Source organism: Crocodylus porosus, unplaced genomic scaffold, assembly GCF_001723895.1.
Source record: "Crocodylus porosus isolate Cpor-Errol unplaced genomic scaffold, CroPor_comp1, whole genome shotgun sequence".
In the NCBI taxonomy this organism is placed as follows: domain Eukaryota; kingdom Metazoa; phylum Chordata; order Crocodylia; family Crocodylidae; genus Crocodylus; species Crocodylus porosus.
Window position 1 is genome coordinate 36843971 of NW_017728950.1, and position 23716 is coordinate 36867686.

At 40.7% G+C, this 23716-nt stretch overlaps 1 protein-coding gene across 3 annotated transcripts in view; it reads right to left on the reverse strand.

Moving 5' to 3' along the window:
• Positions 1-1153: 1153 nt before the first annotated feature.
• LOC109323754 (RNA exonuclease 1 homolog) overlaps positions 1154-23716 on the reverse strand; it is a 32229-nt gene continuing 9666 nt past the window's right edge. For 2 of the 3 annotated variants that reach the window (XM_019555439.1, XM_019555438.1), the window contains exons 5-16: positions 21633-21769; positions 20748-20885; positions 19109-19223; positions 18120-18182; positions 14665-14811; positions 13515-13628; positions 10847-10920; positions 10285-10395; positions 9225-9340; positions 7724-7862; positions 6837-6957; positions 1154-1419 (exon numbers count right to left, since the gene is read on the reverse strand). In XM_019555439.1, the coding sequence (XP_019410984.1) occupies positions 1328-1419; positions 6837-6957; positions 7724-7862; positions 9225-9340; positions 10285-10395; positions 10847-10920; positions 13515-13628; positions 14665-14811; positions 18120-18182; positions 19109-19223; positions 20748-20885; positions 21633-21769 (1367 nt within the window). In that variant the 3' untranslated portion in view covers positions 1154-1327. Of the gene's footprint in view, positions 1420-6836; positions 6958-7723; positions 7863-9224; positions 9341-10284; positions 10396-10846; positions 10921-13514; positions 13629-14664; positions 14812-18119; positions 18183-19108; positions 19224-20747; positions 20886-21632; positions 21770-23716 lie in introns of those variants that run through there. The other variant, XM_019555440.1, reaches the window with a different exon arrangement.

Consider the following 23716-nt stretch of genomic DNA (forward strand, 5'->3'; position numbering starts at 1 on the left):
GGCTTCTGCAGCTCAGCTCTTCAAGCCAGAGCAGGGCAGGGCAGGGCAGGGCTGCTCCAGGTACAACTAAGACTCTGGGGGAAGTAGGCATCATTCCAGCCTTCCTTTTAAGTTAACCCCAATGCCAATTCCCTCTCTAATTCCCCGCACCCTTTACACTACTGCTGGGTTCCATGTACCCTATACTTATGCCTCTAACTGTACCCCCGTATGTACCCAACATGCCTAACGTAGGAGAATGCTTAGCACAAGTAGTCATATAGACGGAGAGAAAAATCACAACAGCTAAGTACCACTGCAGAATATACTGCTGGCAGTGAATACTGGTTAAAAGTACGTATTGTCCTGTAACATAGCATCATTACAAAGGATTGGCATGGTTATTGTCATCTTGGGTTTCCTTCTTTATTCTTTGACACCATGAACCTACTAGTGACAGCAAATCTAGCCTACTTTTTTCTTTACATAGTATACCTTCAAATAAAAAATATTTTTCTCTCCCCTAAACTAAAGGAATAGACCATATGGACCCTGCACACAATAAACAAACACATTTTACTCTGTTGTTGTTGTTCCTAAAGGCAGCTGGCAAAATAAGGGGTTTCTTTTCCTTTGTTTTTTAAAACTCTTCTTAATTACAAAATTAACTTACAAAACATCTCAGCACCTTGTTAACTTTGCCTTGCAAACTAAACAAATATAAATCACTAGAGTACAACTACATCATACCACTTTAAATTACCTTTGGAAACAGCTTTGAGGTAAGTAATATCATAGAATTTCTCCCCTTTTTTCTGCTCTCAGTCTTTATTCCACCTCTAAGAGAATGTATGAGGGGGAAGGGCACATAGAGTTAAAAGGAAACCTAGCCATCTGCTGCCCCGACAGCAATGGTATTCTGAGGTTAAGAGCAAGGTGACACAGCTTGTTTGAAGTAGTGTATGAAACTTTCAAAAATTGAACACACAGATATTACATAAATACTGCTTTTCAGTTTCTAACTTCTGACTGGTTTAGATCAGTGTAACAATTTCAGCATAGAACTGAACAAAAAAATCTATCAGCTTCACTTTTGTAAGCAAAGCTTTAACATTCTTGTACAGAAGTACTTATAGATACAATGAGTAAGTTACACATGGGATATGAAGCATAATTACAGCATTTTGGTCTTTTAATATAAGTTTCAAATATGAACAAGTAACAGAAAGGAAGGGTGTCCTAGTATCATCTGTTGCCCGTTGCATGAGGGAGTGGGACCGGAAAGTTATGAAAGAGTCACCCTGTGTAGAAGTTACACATTTCTTCTGGTATTCTTGAAGTGAAGAGATCACCACTTTCTACCCTTATTATCTTCTTTTACTTTCCAAAGCATTAGTTCCATACAAGCAGCAGCATCTTCACTAGAATCATGACCACCAACTGATAAGAGAGAAAATCATATTTAAGGGAGAAAAACAATATTAGGACAGCAGTACTTCTCCGTTAGTGCCCATCATAAAAATCAGATAGGTTAGAGGAAGAAGTTAACTATTACACTTTAGAAAAGTTTAAACTGACCAAGCCCAGCAACTTATGGCATGGTAAAAGTAACAAAACCAGACAATGCATTCACCGTAACTGGAATATCTAGGAATATACTAACATTGCATTTAACCCTAACTGAGAGTTTATAAATATATCTGTTGGTAAAGTCCAACCACCAAAAAAAAAAAAAAAGGGGGGGGGGGACAAGTTGAGGAAATTAAGTACTAATATAAGAGAGTCACACTCTGAAAATAAGCCTTGATTTTTATTTTTTCTGGCAAACTTCTTAATATGTTTATACAACCAGTTTATGATGTCATTTTTCTTATAGACATTCATCAAATTTTTAAAAAAAGAAGCAAAATCAAGTGGCATGTGGCCATTTTGGAATTAGAAAATTCACCAAAGAAGTTTGCATAAAAACAGTTGGTCAACTGTGGCAATTGCATGAGGGAAGCCAGACTTTTGAAGCAGTATTAGGCTGAGATTTATTTTTTTATATTCATTCGAAGAGAAGAATTCTACACAGGTGCCTGTGTATTTTAGTTTCGACTTCTACACAGGTATATTCATTCTAGACAGCATTTAGCAGAACAATTTATTAAAAAGGCACCCTGCAATCATTCCCCCCGCCCCAGATGTAAACACAACTGATGAATTCCTGACAGTTAAAATTCATTTGTTCCACCCCTGCTCTCAGAGCTACTTGTGTTGAGTTATGCAACTCCATTGTAAAGTAAGATTCAGCTATGAAAGAGGAATAGGGATTTCACTGCTTTTTATAGTGCACTTAGTTATCCCCCCATTCCATGTAGAGAAAAAGAAAATCTGTAACCACAGTTCTTCTAGATGCATCATCAGCCAGCCAGACAGACTCCCTCCTGAGAGTATGCTTAGGTTCCAAGTCTTTGGTTTAAAAAACACAAAAAACCAAACCTCAGGCTTTCACAATATTCAGAAGCTGCTTTCATAGCAGTTTTCCATCTTCCAACACCAAAAGATAGTGGTTGTGCATACATGTTGCTCTTCAGTTTTTCCTTAACTGCAAAACCTCTAGAACTTAAGACTGAGAAAGATAAGGGAGAGGGCATAGTTCAAGTATGCATGGGGATAACAAATCTCACTTGTGGGTAAACCTACACCTCCAGGAGGTAGGTCTTAGCATGCGACTGGTGCCTCCTGGGTCTGGAGGGGGCACCTGGGGTCCCCCTGCAGCTGGTCACTGAGCTGAGCGGTGCAGGGCCCAGCCCCCCGCTCCTTGGTGGACCCGGAAGTGCTGCCAAGCACATGGGGAGCCCCCCCGCATTCCTATGGGATGCTCCATCTGCCACAGCATGGCAGCATTCATGAGCCATGCCTGGTACCTTGAGGTACATAGAAAAAATACTTAAAGTTGTGTCTATGTCTGAATCAGCATCAAACCTTAATATCTGGATTCAGCTGAAATGCATCAGGGAGAATGATCTGAATTGCTGTCCCCGATTGGGGCCAAATCTGAATTCAATATGGCCTGTTTCGCACACTCCTGTTGTACGCCTGTGCAAACATTTATCCATCCAAACCTACGTTAGCCAGCACTTGAACTGTCATTCTGTTCCTCCAACAGGAAGAATGTTCCTATACAGTGGGTTGGGGTGGATACTTGAGACATGTTTAGATACTTATGTGGTCAGGGTCTGTTTCAGAAAATGTTAAGGTATGTGAAAGCAAAGCATTAGCCTGGGAAGTGAAGAGGAAAATTTTTGGCATAAAATAATAGCTTCCAAAAAAATTAAACACAAAATACTGGGCACATTTAGAACACAGTGCCATTTGATATACCATAAACAAAACCACAGCTACAGAGAAGACAGGATACAAAAAAAGAGGTTATTAGCATGTAAGAATGTGATCTAGCTTCCTTTTGCATAGAACTGGTTCAATTCACTGAAGCCAGTGACAAAATTTCTACCCACTTAAATGAAAACAGAACAAGATCTTGGGGAAGCAAGATTATTCCCCATAATATACAGTATTAATTGGAGCCAGGTAAGGTAAAATACAGGGCATTAGTAACTGTACGAGTCCCAATGACTTCCAAAGAGAGAAGATGCATCTTGGATGATGAACCAAAATATTAGGGGTCTTTCATAGCTCCTCCACATCATATGTAAAAGCATCTTTATTTCAACAGTCTTCATCACTGGGCAGACATTACAGTAGTATTTGAACTTCACAACCTCCTTCCACAGATACTATGTGCAGGGGCCAAGAGTCTCATGAAGATGACCCATTTGTTATTTTTTCCAGTGCAACAGTGGTCTGCTTCATACTTATGACTGGAAGGTATATCAGGCACTCGACTAATAAAAACAACCTTGGCAATTACAAGCAGTGATACAGGCAGCAGAAACTCCCAACTAATCCCTTTCCAGCAAATAGATGTCCTAGAAAGAAATGCTTACTGACAAAAAAAGTTCGCTTGAAACTGATACCAAAGTTCAGCGTTCTTATTCACCTCCACATATGTATACAAGATTTTAAAAGAATGTTCTCTCTCTACTCAAGAAGAGTCAGAGAAGCCAGGAAATTCTCCTTCCCATTCTTTTTATTTTAAAAAAAAAAAAAAAGGTCTAGTAAGGAATGAGTTGAGACAGACAAAATGATCAGAACTAATTTAAACTTTGTGCAATAAGAATGAATACTTGTTTATAGTCTTAAAAACAAAAAAACAACAAAAAAAACCTGTAGTAAAAGCATCAGCTGCTCATCTTGCAAGAGTTACATTACTAAAAAGTTTAAATAGGTGTTTTATTTTAATTACTTTGATAAAAATGTTACTCTGGAATAGCTAAGAAATAGTTATCCCAGCAGAAAAAACCCACAACCCTGTGTAGAGCAGAACTAAGAGCAGCTAGACAAGGAAATGAAAGTACACTGGGGGGGGAGGGGGGGGGAAAAGAGTTGTAAGCCATGATAAGACTTGTTCAAGTTGCATATTAATTAATGCCACTTTGAATGTTGCCAGCCATCACTATTTCTAAAAAATAAAAGCATTTAGTTTGACTCTACCAAAATGTCCCTTTTGTCAGAATAGTAATAGAACTTTTGATACTGAATATCAAGCTATACACAAATTCTTCCAAAGTAGTGAAATTTATGTCCATATCTTTTTTTCCTGCACAACATAGCAGTTTCTTGTTCACATGTATGATAAACCTCAGTGCTTAGGTTAGGTATACACTTTTGAACCCCATGAAAAGTGATATGCTCACAAAGTCTATTCTAAAAATGCAAGTTGTCTGCAAGATTCATTAAGACTTCATTGCAGAATCATAAAAAAAAAAAAAAAGTTAAGGGGCGGGGGGCAGGAGTAGGGGAAGTAAGCCCTTACTATTAGACTCCAGGGCTCCTACCACCTCAGCACAAGCTCTGTGAACACATAGCAGCCTTGGCACTAACAGTGGGGGCTGCCATTCTGATACCCTTCTAAAATCAGCACCCAGGGTTCGTGCCCTCTTTCCCCTCTCCTCCTACCAAGTTACATTTTTCCTTGCTTATTTCTGAAGCTGCAAAATTTTCATGAATTCAATTCTAACCATTTTGACTTTTGCTGGCAGTTTAAATGGCAGGGACTGTAAGTCAGCAGGTAGTCTCTGTAGAAGCAAGTAAAGCAGAGCTTTAAACCTCTAGAACAGGGCTGTCCAACTTCAGAGTAGCCAGGGGCTGCTCAGGCTCCTTGGGACCCCTCCAGTATACAGTACCCCTCCCCCCTCCCGCCCAATCATGTGAACCTCTCCCTGCCTCTAGCAGCACAAGGTCTCCTTCCCCCTCCCATTGCTGCCCCCACTGCCACCAAGCAAGCTCCAAGCCAAAACCTCTGGCTAGCACTGGCAGTGAACTTGCTGAGCCAGTCATGTTGCTTTGCCACAGGCACCCCAGCTGCCACAATAGTCAAAACAAATCTTCCACGTAATATAGATTAAGCTTGTATCTAGTTCTACTTAAGATCTTTTTACCCTCTTAAATCCCTCCCAGCATCCTCTTTTTTTAAACGAAAAACAAAAGACTGCCAAACAACAGGGGTGTTCAGTCCCCGGTGCCATGTCATCTGGCACACAGGGCTTCTCATGGCTCCAAAACTGGGCAGAGGCAGCACAAGATCCCTATAGCTTGATCCTTGCTTGTGTGACTGGGTGAGGGAAGTGCAGGGTTCCCAGAGCCTGATCCAGCCCAGACTGGCCCCATACCCCTTAGATGGGCTATAGGGTCAGAAGGTTGAGCACCCTACCATAGCAAACAATCCAAGGTTGTTACAATGGGTGCATCTACATGGTGATGTAGCATCTCAGATGCGCCCAATGCAATGTAGGCATGTGGCATACTGCTATGCAAGCTAGCCTGGGGAACTGGAAGCAGTCTGTGGTAAAAAACACAAGTCTGCATAAAGCTGTTTTACTTCTCTGAAACAAACAAACAATCTGGTTGGAGTGCTGCTCAGGGCTGCAAAATATTATAACATTATTGCTTACAGGCATCTACACATTGGAGACAAATTATATGAAATTAAGTTCTAAAAAATGTACTTTAAACCTGAACCCTGGAAAAGGAAAAATACTAACTATTGGATTAGAAGCAACCATCTCAAGTAATACTATGTATTAACAAAATGACTAAAGCCTAGGCATGGAACCTGCGTGTTTTTGTTTGTTTGTTTGTTTGAAGTTAAATCCATTTTGAGATACGGGAACAAGTGTTCCAATATTTGGCGGGGGGCGTTTTTAAGAAAAACATGCAGCTAGTTTAAGACGCTGATAAGAGTACTCAGATCTGTAGTCTCTTTAGGCATTCCTACAAATGGAAATAGTTAACAACTTTAAGAGCGACAACTTCACCCTAAATCAGTGGTTCTCAGCCAGAATGTTAGGCATCCTGGGGTGCCACCGAATCCTTTGGAGAATGCAGGAAGGAGAAGATAAGCAAAGTGGATAACACCAGCATAAGACTGTCACTGCCTGAAGGATTTCCTAACCTCTCTGCTCAGAACACCTGGAAAGAGATAAAGGACCATAATATATAAAATAGGTTTTTGAAACTGGATGCCACTCAATTCACAGAAATTATGGAGGGGCGTCTCAAGTCCAAAAAGGCTGAGAACTACTGCCCCACATCTTCATTTTCAGCATTCTGTCCTTACGATGAAAGACACAGCAGAGAGGCAGAAGTACCCATGACAAGTGACAAGCTTTTAAAGGGCAACTGTATTACTCGATTTATTTAGTTCTTTCCCTTCATTATGCATACAACTTACATAAAAACTCAAAGGCTCTTACCATCATCTTGAATAATTCTTCTGAGATAATCAGCCGTTAGATTTTTAAGTGCTCTTTTATGAGGCAAACCTAGCCGATGAGGAAACACTATTGACGTGTCCACAACAGTGTTATGGAATAGCTAAAAAACGAGAAAAAAGCAAAAAAAACCCCTTGCATTGGCTTGCAAACAGTATGTTTTCAAGCTTACAGTGTTTCATACGTTTCTTTCACTATTCAAATGCTTATGGAATAGCAAAGGTTCCTACATTGCTAACATTGGATCTATAGTGTGATAACTTCCCCATTCTATAATAGTGGACAGATGATGCACTTGTCCTGGGATAAAATGGCTCATCCTGGGACAAATGCAACTGTTCAGGGACCCATAAATAAAAGATAAATGAGAAATCCAAAACAAGGTTCATGGGATAAGCAGCACAAGCAGTTTATCAGAGGACATTGCAAAGTGTGCCTGACTGGTTATTCCAGGATTACATCTTTGAATCAGTGGCAGAAAAGCAGCAGTGCATTAAATACATCACCCTAACTAGGCTGTAGTGAGTATGTACTCACCCATTCCAGGACATTTCTGTCCCAGGAGAAACAGGCATAACTTATCCAGGGACAAATGCAATGTCTGCTCCTATCTTATATTAAAATGATTAAATGGCTTTAAATAGTCATGCTATATTTTATTATACATTTTAAATGTATAATATGGGCAGTTTAATCTGAAAAAGTGGAGGTACACTTCTTTTTGGCTGATTTTTAACTGGGCTATAGTATACACTGTAATAAAATTAAGTTTTCTTCTTAAAAACACTTAAGATAGAAGTCAGGAATAGAACAAGTTTCCAACAACCTTAGAGAATTTGCTTCACAGAACTGATCCCTGCGTGTCTTACCTTAACAGCAAATAAATCACTTTCCAAGCTGTGACCAATTAAAATAGTAGCTGCACTGAACAAGTTTAACAAGATGGCCTGTACATCCCGAATAGTTGTTGTAGTGTTCTTCAGATCTTCTTCTGTGACTCCAGAAAATCTCAGATTAAAACACAAACAAGCAAATCTCAATAGAGAGAGAAAATGTACAACATATCCAATTCAAAAGCATGTGAACAGCTAAGATTATTAAAAAGTCAGGTTTGGAAGCAGCGTACATTCATTTCAGACATACAAGTGGATTTTTTTCTTTCCCTTTCTTCAGGGATGAGTTCCACAGAAGAGGCATAACTAATCAGGGGCTGTACCCTAACCAGCAGCAAGGGTTGGGCTGGCTGCAGCTGTGGCTGCCCTTCTTGGACCCCCAAATGGGCATCTGGGGCTGCTGCCTTGGTCATCCACCCTTCATTATGTTATGTCACAGTAAGATGTAGAGACCTGGGTTTCAGATCACCTATTGAGGACAGCTGACTCTAGCTGGTTCTCATGAGCCCGAGACTGATCGACTAAGGAAATGAGCACATAAGCACTGTGACAGAAAGATGTCAGAAGAGTCAAATTCTGAGCCGCTTCCTTTTCTCTATGGTGAAGCAGCAGCTAAAAAAACCTAAAGGCCTTGAAACTTATGCCCTGCCCAAACACTTACTGCTTCCTCAGCGAAAAGAGTAACCAAGAATGAGTTGCATGAAGTGGGAGAGCATGAAAGCCAAATTATTTGTATCTAGAGTATATACCTCTTGCCCAAGTGATAGCTACAGTGGCTATTAGTACAGGCATCTTATCAAGAATTCTGTACATTCTGAAATACTGCATACAGTTCAACAAGAATGATGTCCAAAATGGCACTATACAAATCAGTATCTATAATTTAAGTAAGAGATAGGTGTGAAAGAGCAACTCACCCATTTGGGACATCTATAGATGAGGTTTTACCAACTTAACAGCTTAGCCTTTTTTTCTGCATTGAAATACCCCTCCAATGGCCAGGAAAAAAACCCTCTTGGAAGTATAAAAATAGAAGACTGCTGAAGTGATGTTGTAACTATGATTGTCTGAGAAATTCAAGCAGTAGGAATTTGTCAATGGTCTCTCTCAGACCAGCTACACAGTTGGGATAAACTGAGAGACCCAAGGAAGAGTATTGTGATATCCAGAAACTTGCCTAAAATATCCCAACCATTAAAGAGAGAAAATCGGTCACAAGAATTCTTGCCTTTCAAGACAGAAGATACCTTCTTAAGCTATAAAGCTCTTAACATCATCGTGCATCTTTTTGATCTGTATTCCTATAGTGCCTGGGAATAATGTGGCGGCATGACTGGGACTCTTCAGCATCATATAGATACACATTAATGTAGAAGACGGTCTCAAAAAAAGTTCATTCAACTATAGTCAGTCTTAAATCATAAAAACTGCACAACTTTTAAAAAAAGAATAATGATATTTTCAAATGTATGGATACCTTGTGTTGTAGTCTATGATGTCATTATCAGGTTTAACAAATGTATTATAGGCAACCTCTAGGTTGGGATCAACAACCGTCACTCTAGTAAGCTCCAGGCCTTGTGTTGTGTAACACTAAGAAAAACAAATACCGCAAGTGGTAAAGAAAGATTCAACATTACTGTTTCTTGATCTTTTTATATGGACTGCTGGCATGAAGGACCACATAGGCACAACAGGTCCAAGTGGTTTGAGTTTTAGTGGCTCCTGAAAGAGTACCATGACAGGGGGCAATGAAGGATGCTCTAAAATCAGTAGTGTTCAACTTGTGGTCCATGGACCCCTGGAAGTCTGCAAACTATATCTAAGGGGTCCCCAAAACTTGACTATTATCAGTCAAAAGTATGCGACTTCCCAGACTTACCATTCAAAGGGGTCTGTGCTTCTACTCAGTTTTTTAGTGGCCCATAAATAAAAGGTTGAAAACCATTGCTCTAAATATTCAACTTGAGTTATTCCTGTACACTATAGTAAAAGTTATTAAAAATAAAAGCAAAATAGGCTTAAGTCTCTGTACAAAAGCTCCATTTTTGCCTCCTTTACGGGTGGGAGGTGGGAAGAGAGACAAATTGACAGCATATGACTTTAGCAAATCAGGCAGTATGCTTCCCTCTGTAGGAGCCTATAGTAGTAGCTATTCCTCAGTTCGAATATAGCGGAACAAAGGCTATTGATCATACTGTCCGTCCTTTGACCATTATATTTAGTAGCAAGTATACTCCAGACCAGAGCCGATTTTCTCCATCAAAGGAAAAAAAAAAAGCAAACTAATAAAGTTCACTATTACTACTACTTTTTTTATTATAATTAAAGGGTCTGATGTTGTAAAAGCAGGTAACTTTTAGGTAGCAACCCTCAGTTTACTGTGTTCTGTAGGAGAGAATACAAGCCAACTCTTAGCGTAAATATCTTGGTGGTAGAATGGGTTTTCACAATTTTCTCAGCAGTCAATTTACAGTATTTCCTATGAACCTACACCCATCTTGAAATTAAGTTCAAAATACGAAAGTTAACCATACCATTTCACAGTCCAGTGCATACACCCCATGGTTCCCATCAGGTGGAGGTGGTTTGATAAAGGTCTTCATAAAGCCTTCTAGGTTTTCCTTTCGCCCATCATGGACATGGAGCTGTAAAATTCCCAGTAGCATTAAAAATTGAATATTATAGTATTGTATCCAAATGGCTGGGTGCTTCAGTAAAAACAAACAAACAAACAAACAAACAAACAACAAACAAACAAAAAAATAAAAGAGCCTACCAAAAACAACTTTAGTGAACAAAACAAAGGAAGACTATTTATTAAGTATTGTCCATGCAACCTACCACATCTAGTATAAAAACAGGAGGTTCTATAGAAGAATATTATTTGACAAAGTCATTTTCCAAAAATGTATTAAAATAACTAAATCCATATAACAACTTCCAACTATTTTCATGAAAGCAACCGTCATTGTCACAGGGTTGTTATATGATCATTACTAGAAAGTTAGGCAAGGCCTTGAGACACTGCATGTTAAAGTATGATCCAATACCGTAAACTGCAAAACCATGAGAGGCCCCATCACAAAACGTTCCTACCTTTGCAACTTGGCATCCAGGAGACCCCACCACTCCTTCACAACAACTGTAGCGGGATTCCATGCCACCAGGAACTGCCATGCAAGAATTAAAATATTAACATATTCTATTCTACCAGTCACTAGAAAGTTTTAATGCTTGTAATTAACTTTAAATGGAAGTAAAAAGCAGCAAGCTAAAACATTTCTAACAATGTTGACTTCCTGGCTAGGGACAGATATTAACAAAACCTTAGCCTGAATAGATTCAATCTTTGCAGGTTAATCTAACCTGACTAAGCTGAACTGATTTGAAACTGGACAGACATTCTCTCCAAATTGAGGAAATGCAGGCACATGCCTGCAGTGGCTCAGGCTAGAAGCTGGGGGGCATGACAGCAGCCCTCCCTTTCCTTCAGCAGGGAAGTGAGCTGGGGGGGAGGGGTTGGCCAGGCCCTGGCAGGACTCTCCAGTTAGTGAGGTCTGCCTGCACAGTTCCAAGCTCTTCTCCACTGGCTGCTCAAGGGGTGGGATGTTGTCAGCCCCCAGCTAGCACTCTGAGGCAAGGGGGTGAGGGGGAAGATGTACAGTGCATGCATCTGTTGGGGACACTGAACTTTTTAATCTCCCTCCCTGCTTCTTTATACTGTCTGTAGCAAGCTGACAGGTGAGCAAGACAGCCAAGAGCCAATAGGAGTCTTTATCATCCGATTAACAAAGCAATGTCCTCTCTCCATTAGTTCAAACTTCTTAAACAGCTTACTGACTGATCTGTCAATTAGCTTCAAAAGCCCTAAGCAGTCACTGTTCTGTCTGCCTATCCCAGTGAAATGGGAGAGACACACCCCTCTGTATTAGCTAGCATACCACATGCTGGCTACAGTCCCTACTGTGGCAGAAGAGGAAGGGATCCCTGCTTAAGCAGCAAGTGGGGGTGGGGAGCACAGAAAAGCCAGCAGACCCTGCTGTGTCTGCAAGTTTGTGCCAACCTCCAGCTAGGGAGCAGAGGGGAGGGCCCATTTCTGCTGTGGACCAGAGAGCCTCACCCAGCCCAAAGAGCATACTGGGAGAGTCCAATTTATCTTAAGCCAGAAAGGGGTCTGGGATAAGTCAATTTGAGCCAAATCAATTAAGTCCGATACTACATTCAACCAGGTTTCTCTCAGACCAGTTTCATCCATTTTGAAACTGGTTTATGTGCACTGAACACCTGTTCTGTTACAGGTTTAAACTAGGTTTCTGATCACTTAAACTGGTTTGTACGTAATATCTGTCCCTAGCCCTTATGATCAGTTTTAGGCACATGATAGCAATGTAGAAATTTAAAATTTATTAAACCTTTTATCTATAAAAAGTCCACTTACAGCATTTTAAAGTTGACAGAACATGGAATGGCAACAGGTAAGCTTCTTATGAAGTCTTAAGTCTGCAACCTTGTACATTCCCTCTTGCTATACGTACATTATAGTAGCTCTTAACTTTGGGAGTAATTCAAACTGCATTATTTAAGTTAGTAGAATATTTCATAAAAAAAGTATTTAAAACTACTCAACTAAATGGGTCACTACCAGCTCCCCCTATAGTGACACTGTACTGAAACCAACTTTCTTTATTCCAGGAAAAACATTAGGAAGGCAGCTGGATTTTTTCCTCCAAATAGGAGAACTGAGAAGAACATAGTAGGACTCTTTTATATGCTGTTTTGAGCTTTCCCCATTATAGCATATGAACAGAACATAGAAACAGCAAAATGAACGGAACAGCAGTTTCCAATCGAAATGAAATGCTGTTCTGTCAAAACGGAACACTTTGTCATTTCTGGCCCGATTTGGATGAAACCTGCAGGAATAGTAGCCCCTTCTGAGGGCATGAAGCCTGCCAAGTTTCAAGGAGATAGGTATAGGGGTTTCAGGGAAAGTGCACCTCTGGCTGCTGACAGGCAAAATTCATGACATGGGTGCTTGTGGGATGGCATCCGTCTTGGGGCACAGGGCAGGTGACAACTGCTAGGTCCTGCTGTGACCACAAAGCCTGCCAGCTATCAAGGAGATTAGGTGCAGGGGGAGTCTGGATTCTGGGGCTCTGCACCTCTGGCTACTGACAGGCAGAACTCATGACATGGGTAGGTGACACTGTGCATGTTACAGCACACCCTCACTCAGCTAATATCATCAAGGCAGAAAGCAGGGCAGTTCAAACAATGCTGCCTTTTATGCAGGTTTTCCATCCCTCCCCCAGAGCACTGGGATTGGAAGAGACCTCAGGAAAGGATGACAGTCATTAGTGACTGTGTAGCTGGCCAATGAGAGCAGTCCTTCACCCCCTCCTTACTTTAGTTTCTGTTTCCCTACAGGCAAGCCCAGCTCGAGCTTTGAAACGTTTCGACTTGCCTCATTTAGTTTCAAAGCTGTTCTGAAGCTCTCCGTTTTGAGCTCAAAACAAGTCAAAACAAAACTGCCAGTGAAACTTCGCACAGCCCCAGAACATAGCTTCTTTAGTAAGAAAGGTTGATATATTGCCAGGTAACCACAGAGAACAGAAGACAGTCCTGGTTTTAACTGACTCCTGGTGAAAGCAAGACTTAAGACTGTAAATAAGGTCAGAACAGTTAATATTCAGTAACTGAAAACAAAGTCTTCCCTTTATGGATTGGTAATGGTGGCCTATTACATGGCAACAACTATACTTGCCTTTATGTCTCTGTACTCTACCAAAATGGTAGTTGCATTCTTCTTTACGAATATGCTTCCCTGAAGAAGTTACAGCATATATTTTTCCACATCTACAGCATGTTCTTTTGCAAGCTGAAACAAAGTATGATAATTTCATGATCAAAAGTTCAGCCTTGAAAAATTGTACTTTCCACATGGTCAGCCAGGAAGAAGGTATTCAACCTGATGAACTGAATGAATGCGATTATCATTAGGGTAAACAATGAACAGGTAATTACTCTGCTTAAACAAATATACCCTTAGTACTGTTTGCGAGGCTTGTTGAAACTATGACAAAAGAGCAATCTGTTTCAAGGTGTATACAATATAAAAGTTGTCATTACAATATGAATTCTTATAATCAGTAGTGGCATCTACTACAAGTATTAACATTTTTACTCCTCACACAAGGGCCTCATCCAGATGAGCACAGTCACATGGTATGTGGCACTGCAGATGCATCTGCAGCACTACATACTGCACCTTCAAAATGTTCTCTGCGCTGCTATGGAGCAGGACAGAGAGTTTAAGACGACCCACAAGGGGAGGGGGGGTAGGAAAAAAACAAAACAAAACAAAAACCGACCCCAAAAAAACAAGACTGAAGCAGGGCTGTCTAGAGCCACGCTGCAGCTGCCAGCCAGGATTGCTGCTGCTGCAGCCCTGGAAAGTCCCCCCACCCCAAGGCTGCTGATGCCACCCCAGTGCTGGCCCCAGCCTGCTTACCATCCCCAGGGTAACTTGATGTGTACCAAAGCACAAATGGAACACGCATTCCCCAGGGACAAATAGCAGCCTAGTTGTCTCCAGAAACCAAATGTTTTTCAAAAATACAGATGGCATTCTGTTCAAATCCAAGTACTTGGGTCAGTCTTGAAGCTTTCTGGTAGGCAGCAAAGACATGCACAAAATTCTAGTTCTACTGAAATCAGTTTGTGAACACTAGTTTTGGAAGTGTTCGTAAGGAAAACCAGGGCCTCAGTAGCAATATGCTTTATCATAATTTAAGCAGTTTTTACTTTAGCAGATTGGAAAATAGGAAGTCCAGTGTAAGAGTGTTCTTTGAAGTTCTATTCTTATTTCTATTGACCTGGATAGGCATTCAGAAATCCTAGTCTCATTTACTCACGGTCAGATACAGCCATTTTTGTAACTCCATTCAACATAGCACTGCCAGGCTTTTCAGGATTTGGTTGCGGGAAATTATTTACATTTAGTTGTTCGTCAGTCAGAAGGTAGTCTTTCAGTAGTCTATAGAGAACAATTCCTGTAAGATCTAGTAAAAATGTATAATAGGTTAAGCATATATAGCCAAAATGAACTCTAAACAAATGTGTCACTTAACCATCTGCATTGTACATTTAAGGTTTTACTTCAATTGTGGTATTGTTTTGCAGTTTTAAGTTTACTTGACTCACCAGGGATCCTGGTTTCCTCTTTAAAAAAATCCCCAATTCTCTAGTTAAAAACCCCAACATTTACTTTTTTGCAACTGAAATGAAAAGCCGCTATGTATATATGTATCAATTTCATGCAATGTTTTATTAAAATATTAAGTATATCAAAGCAATTTGGAAGCCTACCAGTGCTTCAAATCATAATAAAATATATTCTAAATACCTGTGTGTGTTGGACGTTTGTTTTTATCATCATGACACAATCAGAGCACCCCTTGCCCCCTTCACTCACCAGGATGTGGGCCCAATTGCAGCTGCATCCCCTGCCATGCTGCTTTGTAGAGCTAAGCAACCCTGATGCCAGTGCCTTGCCCCTGTATGTGCCATTGCCCCTCACTCCCAATGCAGTTCCCTATTATCGCCAGCTCTGCCAGTGACTCACTCCCAACCTGCAACCAACTTGTCCCCCCCCCCAGCCCTGCCAGAGGGGGCCTTGCCAGGTGATGGCTATGGCACTCCCTATCCCAGGCTAGGGCTCCTGTGCTGTACCAGGTAGCCTGGCCACGGTCTCCCGCTTCAGGGTAGCATCCCCTGGCCACCCTGCCCTTGACAGCACAGGCAGCAGACCCTGGTTCCACCAGCCTGCTCTGGCAGCTCCCCACCACTCCCAAAAGATGCCCCTACCCCCCCTCCTCCACTCGTGGGGCAGGTGCCTCTAGGTGGGGCCCGCTGACAACAGCACAGAACTGGGATCACTGGCAGCCCCAGCACCCACATACCCCACCCCCTCAACACATTCCCTGACACCCACAGCCGCACCCCCAGATACTGCCCAAGCCCTGACCCTCCAACCCCCCTACCACACCAATAGACTTGCCTGTATCCAGCTGCCAGACCTGCTCCCACCACATCCTGCCTGGCTGTATGCTGGTCACGTACATGTACGTGGTGTCCCCTGCCTCCAAAATCACCCTCCCTCCAGCCCCAAACAGCTACCTGCAGAGTGAAACCTCCTTTAAAATGAGAAAATCCACATTTTTCCACAGCAAACAAAGCCCAGATCCCTGTTAAATCATTTACCTTATTGATTTAGAATATCTCTGACCGAAGCCAAAACAAAAGAACTGCTCAGTTTCAGCTATAAAACATACCTTAAAGTGTTAAATAAATTGTACCCAAATTTGAAAACAAATTGTACTAAAGAGCATTCCCTGTACTAGAAAGTCAGTATGTTCCTTCAAATTGGAAAAGAGAACATATTATTAGCCACATTTTTTAAAGATGTGCTATCTATATGCACATTCTTGTAGTGTATGTGCATGTACTTCAAAAACACTTGGGCTTACATTTTACCCTACAGATATCCTTGGAGAGCCCACACTGAAAACATAAAAGATGCCTCATCAGTTTTGATGCTGTGTTCGCACTTTTAAAACTTTAAAAGAAAGAGTGGCATGCTTCAATACCACTTTTGAGAAGAGTTTAGCGTCCTTTATCACATTCATGAAAAGACACCTTGTACTAAGGTTTTAAATTATAAGCCATGCAAGGTCCAGCTGATACCACATTAAATCAGTGACTGTCATGGTCACAAACCCTATCAAGTTTTATTTGGGGGGGGGGGTGTTCATGGGGTGTCATGCAGATTTTCTGACATTTGTTGTATTGATATGGTATGTGTTGTCTCCTTGAAAAACCCATGTTATGTTCTATCCACTTATGCTACTTTCATCTCTATATAGGTTATGTTACATAGTCTGTATGTGTCTTTATGATTTTGGGCATGGTTCAAAGGAACAGAGGGATGCCTGCTTAAGAAAGGGAGTAGATAACTGCTAAATATTTCTTGCCATTGTGTTGTTAGACCAAAAGCTAAACCCAACAGAGACATTTTTGGGATAAGCACCCAAGTTATTATTTACTTGTAATGGGAAGAACATCTGAATGAAGTGGCAACCAGATGTCCTAGGGAAATAAAATCTCTGGAGGATTCTATGACTTGGGAGCAATTTGGACAATGCTGACTGGAGGCAGAGGCGGACTTGAATGTATTTTATTTCAGAGGCTTCCTGTGTGACAAGCCTGGTCTTCAGTTATTCCTCAGGCTTTGGAGGAGGCCTGGTTCCCAGCAGTCAGGCTTGGTAGAATGAGCAGGAAGGCTGATCTCAGAAGACACTAGGACTCCCCTCAAGGGGCTAGGTGGTAGCCAGATGAGGGAGTAAGAAACATTATTTGTCATTTTGTTCCGTTTCCAAACTTACGGGCTGTTTTTCTTGTATAAATTCCTTTATCCTACATAAGTGCTTTTGTTGTCGTTTGTCTCCTTGCTGGCTGCCTGTAATGAAGAGTGATCTCTGGGCAAGTGATATTCCAGGGGGCCCATTCTCTAAGGAAGAAGGACTTGAAATCTCTTTTACAACCCAAGTGGAATCCACCTAGAGATTCCCTTGTTGGAGCGGTAAGGGCTGGTATAAGGCCAGTGGAGCTGAGGCTTGAAGGAATTATGCCAGGACAAACCTTAGTCTATTCCTTGGACAAGCAGTAAGACAGCCAGGAGAAACTTAAAGGCTCCGGGGGTGTACCCCATGAATGGGTCTGTAACCATTATGAAGAGTGAGGAGAGAGGAGAAAAACGGAGTCACACACAGCTAGAGAAAAAGTGAGTCATTCAGGCCATGAAAACCTTAAGTATTTCTGAAAATAATTGTCCCTGAAAGAAAAAAAGTGTGCAGGGGAGGAGGGGAGGGAAGGACGCACAAGGAAAAGAATGTTACCCAGAGAAAGAGAGAGACTCTAGGGCAAGCATACAGTCTACAACAGATACTACCTTCCAGCCAATGAGATTGAAGGGAAGCTGAGGAATGGGAACCTGCATCACCTTATACATTCAATATGAAAGGCAGTACACATTCAAGCTGTGAGATTAGCAAGTTCTCTCATCTCAGAAACACTTGAGGTGCATTTGTACCCCAAAGGAATGTGGACAAAACCCTGAAGAAAAAAATATTACTGAATGGAAACAAATCATATGTTAGTCATGAGTGGCATTTGTGGCCAACAAAAAAAAAGGAAGTCTAAGAACTTAAAACCAGAAATTAGGAAAGAAATGGTTTTCACCCTGAAATAAGGTTAGCCTATTTTATACAGATATAGGAGGTAAAGTAAGAGTATTCAGCACTATTTTTACCGTTCTTCTCTTCTGACTTTCCGGATCCATTTGCATTGGTAGATCTGCTGCCACTAGCTTGCCCTAGATATAGAAATGTTTAAAAATATTTTTCTAATTGCATGCGCCAAACATCAGATTTCCTGTAACCCAAAAAAGTGTTAAACATAAGGCCTATTGGCCAACTCTGACCCATGGATCTCTAAACAGCTCCATACACCGGCCCTGGCCTTATATGGCTTGCCTGTGGTGGTTTTAGGTATCCTGTGCACATCGGGTCAGAACAAGGCTGGACTTGGCACTGCATGCAATAGGTGGTCCAGGGAAAAGATCAGCTGCATGTAGCACCCCAGACCGACCTCCTGTGCTACTTGCAGTGTCAGGTCCAGCCTTCACACTACAAGCAGTGCACACTCCATACTGGCCCCACATGGACAGTAAGCTTTGGGGACAATGCACTTATCATATGGGCTAGATGTGGTACCATGGGTACACTCCCCATGAGAACGGTCCTGGTGTGGCCCAACAACCAAGCTATGGTGCCAGATGAGTTTGAAACCCATGCTTGTAATCATTACAGTGTGCGCACACACACACACACACACACACACACACGCGCGCGACACTGCAAGTAGCACAGGAGGTCAGCCTGGGGCGCTACATGCAGCTGATCTTTTCCCTGGACCACCTATTGCACGCAGTGCCAAGTCCAGCCTGTGACCAGTATGCACCTTGTTCTGACCCAATGTCCACAGGAGACCTAGAACCAGCACAGGCAGGCCATGTAAGGCCAGGACCAGTATATGGAGTTATTTATATATTCACTGTAACGATTACAGCATACACATACATGCATTAAGTCATACGCTACATCAAAGGGGAAAAAAAGTTTTAGAAATGTGTTTACTCAAGAAGAATGTAAAAAGCAGCATGATTTCCCCTGAAGAGACACAAAACAATCATCAGATATTGTTCCTTCCATCTGAAATGCCCACTATGAAATGGCTTACCATTGGAAGAGAGGCTACCATGATCCCTCAGCTTTTTGAGTGTGTTCACAGTAATATTCAGATACATATTTTTACTGCCACAACGGTCATAAATTGCCTTTTCCTCAGCCAATGCCTATATTAAGAGGGAGAGACCAATATAAAACAACAAGGGAAGTGACAAAACAGTTTAAAACTACAAGCATTAGAAGACAAGTCAAAAGTGAGAAAGACATTAGAGCTAAGTACAGACAATCAAAAAGCCCATGAATGGATTCAATCTTTGCAGGTTAGTCTAAGCAGTATAGCTTTAACTGATAAGCAAGTGAACAGACATTCACTTTTGATTCCAGAATTGCAGTCACATGCCTGCAATGGCTCAGGACAAAAGCTGCGGGGCGCTAGAGCATGCCTCCCTGCTTGGCTGAAGCAGACAGCTTGAGCCAAGGTTAGCTCACTCATCCTGTGAGGTTAAGATTTGTGGTATGAACAATCCTGGGATGCTGGGGGACTGCAAGTTAACTAATTTAGGTTAAATCAGTCTATTGAACTTCTGTCTCAGATCCCCACCAGATTCAAGTCAAGTCTCATACTATAGCCACTCAAGTTTATCTTAAGCCTGTTTCAGCCATTTTGAAAGTGGTTTATGTCTAGTGAACTTCTGTTGTCACAGACTTGAACCAGTTTCCAATCACATACTGGTTTGTATATAAGTTTTGTCTTCAGCTTAAAAAAAACCACACAAACAGTAAAGGAAGTCTGAAAGAAACAGTATTACAAGAAAAATGGTTAAGAAGGTAACAGAGGGAACAGTTAAAGAAGTGTGTATTCCCACTATACACTGAAAGAGAAATATACTATTTTATACATACAGTTTGTAAATAGAAAAAAAAAAAGTAAAGCAAGAACAAGCAAACAGTTTATTTCATTTAAGAGAAAAATTTTTTAAAAAATAAACAAACATTGTATTAAAACCTTTAATTAGAGATTTTAAGATTTAGTTAGATATTAAAGGCTTTAGTTAGATTTCAGGCTTTTACTTGTGAACCCCAAGAGGTCTTCACACAACTCAGTACTCAAGACATCTGTTCAGACTTTTCATGCCTGTCACTCACATGGTAAGACTGTCAATTTAAGACAATTATTTGGTTTGATATAAACTGTAAATAAGCCTCCACTGTACACAATCAAGTATTGTGGGTGCTTTCCAGGGAAAGATACATTTCCCCAAGCAGGTGATTACTAACCTGCAAGTCAGCAGTCTTAATTTCTCACCAGACAATGAAACAGTCAGACTGTTGTATATTCTAAGAAAAAAAAATTTCGTGACTATTTCAAAACTTCCAAATATTTCCGCAAAGTCCTTTCCTTTGGGGGTGAGGGACAGGGGAGAGAAAGAGGGGGTTGCACTGGAACAGCAGATAGGAAAGGAAAGAAAAAAAAAAAAGAGAAAGAAAAGTAGTTGTAAGTTTTGCCAGCTCTTTTTTGTCAAAGTAGCTCATCAGCATTCTGAAGTTAAAAAAACTTTTTTTTTTTTTTTTAATACACATGATATTTTCCTTAATTACGTATATCACTGTATGAAGACATTTGCAATCTGTATCATTCTTTGCATTCACTTCAAAAACAAGAAAACCAAAACAAACAAACAGTCACAAACCTTGTCAAATGCTTCATTCACTGTTCTACAAATTTTCATATATTCTTCAACAAAGAAGTTGACATATCGTTGCCTTGTGTCATGTGATACTTTGGATCCAGATTCTGGAACTACAGAAGGCCGCCTCCGTGTAGAAACCTTAAAAAGTAGATTTTTTCAAATTATTTTTTTGTAACCTGCTGCATAAGAGGGTTTGAACAACTTACAGTTGAAACATTTTACTTAACCTATAAAAATTAATACCTTAGTCCAGAATTACATAAAAGCTTTTAAATCAGAGATGCATGGGAAAGATGTAGGAGGCATCAAAAAGCCAAATCAGAAAAAAATAGTGTGTTCATGTCTTCAAAGCAGGAATTCATATTAACTGCTATTATTTATATTCAGTAATTTGCCTCTTTGGCCTTTATCTCCAATCTATTTTTTATTCCACCTGGGATACTGAATTGGATTTTTTAAAAGGGACTTGTTATTTTGATATATTCTCCAGATTTTGTTACTTAGAACAGAACAGTTTGGTTTTACTTTGTGTAAGACTCCACAAGTTTCCTATATACTTTTAATTTTTAAAGAGTTCTATTAAAAATATTACCTCACAGTTTTTCCTTCTCAAACTTTTTTCCTAGCTACAACAATAAGAACTCTCATCACTATATTGCAAAATACCGCTTAAATTTCCAGTGCTTAAAAATGTGACAGAATAATATTAAATTTACTGTTATAACAAATTTCAGAGTAGCATACATAGTACAAGAGAGAGAGAATATTTAAAACACGGATTAATATTACATGCCAAATTATGCAGTATAAGGCAACAGCCTTTTACATGGCAATTACAGAATTTGGGCACAAAAATAAATGCTTGTTTCCATCCTGCTACTGTACCTTCATAGGCATGGGTGCAGTCCTTTTTACTGAAAGATTAGAAGATCTGTATGGCATTCCCATTACAGCATTTCCTTGTAGAACCACATTCAGTTGACTGGTTGTAACAGGCTGAACTTCAACCATATTTAAAGAAACTGAAATAAAAAGAAAAAAAAAAGAGAAACACTGTTTATCATGGTGAAGGAATTAAATGTTACTAGCTCAATCTACTCCCACTGAAGGGAGATGCACATAAAAAACCCCCACCTCCCTTTTGCTAACCAAAGTGGGTTAGCCAAGCTTTAGGAATAGCCAGGGTCTAGGTAGCATAAGAATGACTTTACACTCGGTCTCATTAATTTTATATGGAATATATGTAGATATTACAGTAACATGTAGTAATATCAGTGTTTAAGAGAAGTGACCAAGTAACTGGATCTAAAGATTATCTTTAAGCTTTTAGGCAAGTGCATGCTCAAACCGTAAAGTCCAGTAGAAGAAAAAAAAAACTTGGGAAGTTAAGGAAAAAATTCATTCAGTTATATCTTAACTTCATGAACCTTTTACACAAATTTCACTCAAAGCACTTTCCACCAAGTCTTTTTAGTAATATGAAGCAAGTAAAATGCAACCTCAGAGACTAAGGAAACAAGTTGCTAGACACAGGCCTTTTAAGTCAAACACTAGACTCTGGACATATCTGTTATATTTAATACAAGGGCTGTGCGAAGCTTTGGTCGCCGATTCTGTTCAGCCCCATTTGGCAGCCGAATGTCTGAATCGACTCAGGAGACCCATTAATCTCTCTGAATCAAATTGGAGGCTTCTGAATCTCTCCAAATCGGAATTTGGCCATAGACACAGCTTTTTATGTTTTTTCTACATACCAAGGTACCAGCCAGCTCATGAATGCCAAGATGGTGGGGCAGATGGAGCATCCCATGGGAGTGGGAAGGGAGTCCCCAGCACGCTTGGTGGCAGACTTGGAAGTAGACCAGAGGTACTTCCGGTCCACTTCTGGTTCTCCTGCAGAGCATGGGGGGCAAGGGAGGAGGGGTCACCCCATGTGCTTGGCAGCAGACCCAGAAGTTCTTCCAGTCCACTTCTGGGTCCGCTGCCAAGCATTCACCAGCACCACCCCTGCGCTCCTGTGGGATGCTCCATTTACCCCACCATCTCAGCATTCATGAGCTGCACCTGGTGACTCGAGGCATGTAGAAAAAACAATGGAAAAAAACCCAACCAGATGAAGGTGCGTCTATGGCTGAATCACTGTTTCTCTGAATCAGCACTGAATCTTCAGATTTGGACAAACTGAAATTGGGACAGTGATCCAAAAAAGTCAACAAGCTGAATCACTGTCCCCTGAATCAGAATCAAATGCCACTTCGCATACCTCTACTTAATATGTATGCTTGGCACAAGCAATGTACCACTTCAAAAAGGGGAAAAAGGGAAATAGTTACACAACATGAAACAGTAGCTCAGTCTGTTCTGAGACTAGTTCGGTTCCTCCCCCTCCCTTCCTCACACCTGAAAAAAGGTCACTAAACGTTACTTCAAATACAGAGTTAAACCTCCCCCCAAACTGGGAAAGCAGTAGTTACCTCCCTACCCCCATAGCTATTTATCTGAAGTGTTTCTATTTTGTTTTTTAAGCTACAGTAGTTAATGCAGCTACTTAACTGTTGTGAAATGAAAGGGGGAAAAACCCTCACATGCACAGAAAAGAGGATTGTAAAAGCACAACGTTTATTGACATGATTGTTTAAAGATTAAAAGTTCAGTTAAAGTCAGCAGATTTGTAGAACTATTATAGCACTATTTTAGTTCCAACATCAGGATGAAAAAAAATAAAAAATAGGTGTTTTTGGGTTTGTCTTCTTGCAACAGAGAGAGTCATAAAGAAAAGAAAAGTAAGTTCAGAGGGGGAAGCAGCAGAAAAGGAGGTATCATACATAGAAAAAGATGGCTTTTCTAAAGTCCTGCCCACTTAAGTGATTACTTGCAGCTGGTCTAGATTTGTTTCTTCTTCTAAGAACAGTTTCTAAGCATTTTAGTTTTTAGCTGAAGCTTGTACAAGTGCAAGAATCTCTGTAAGA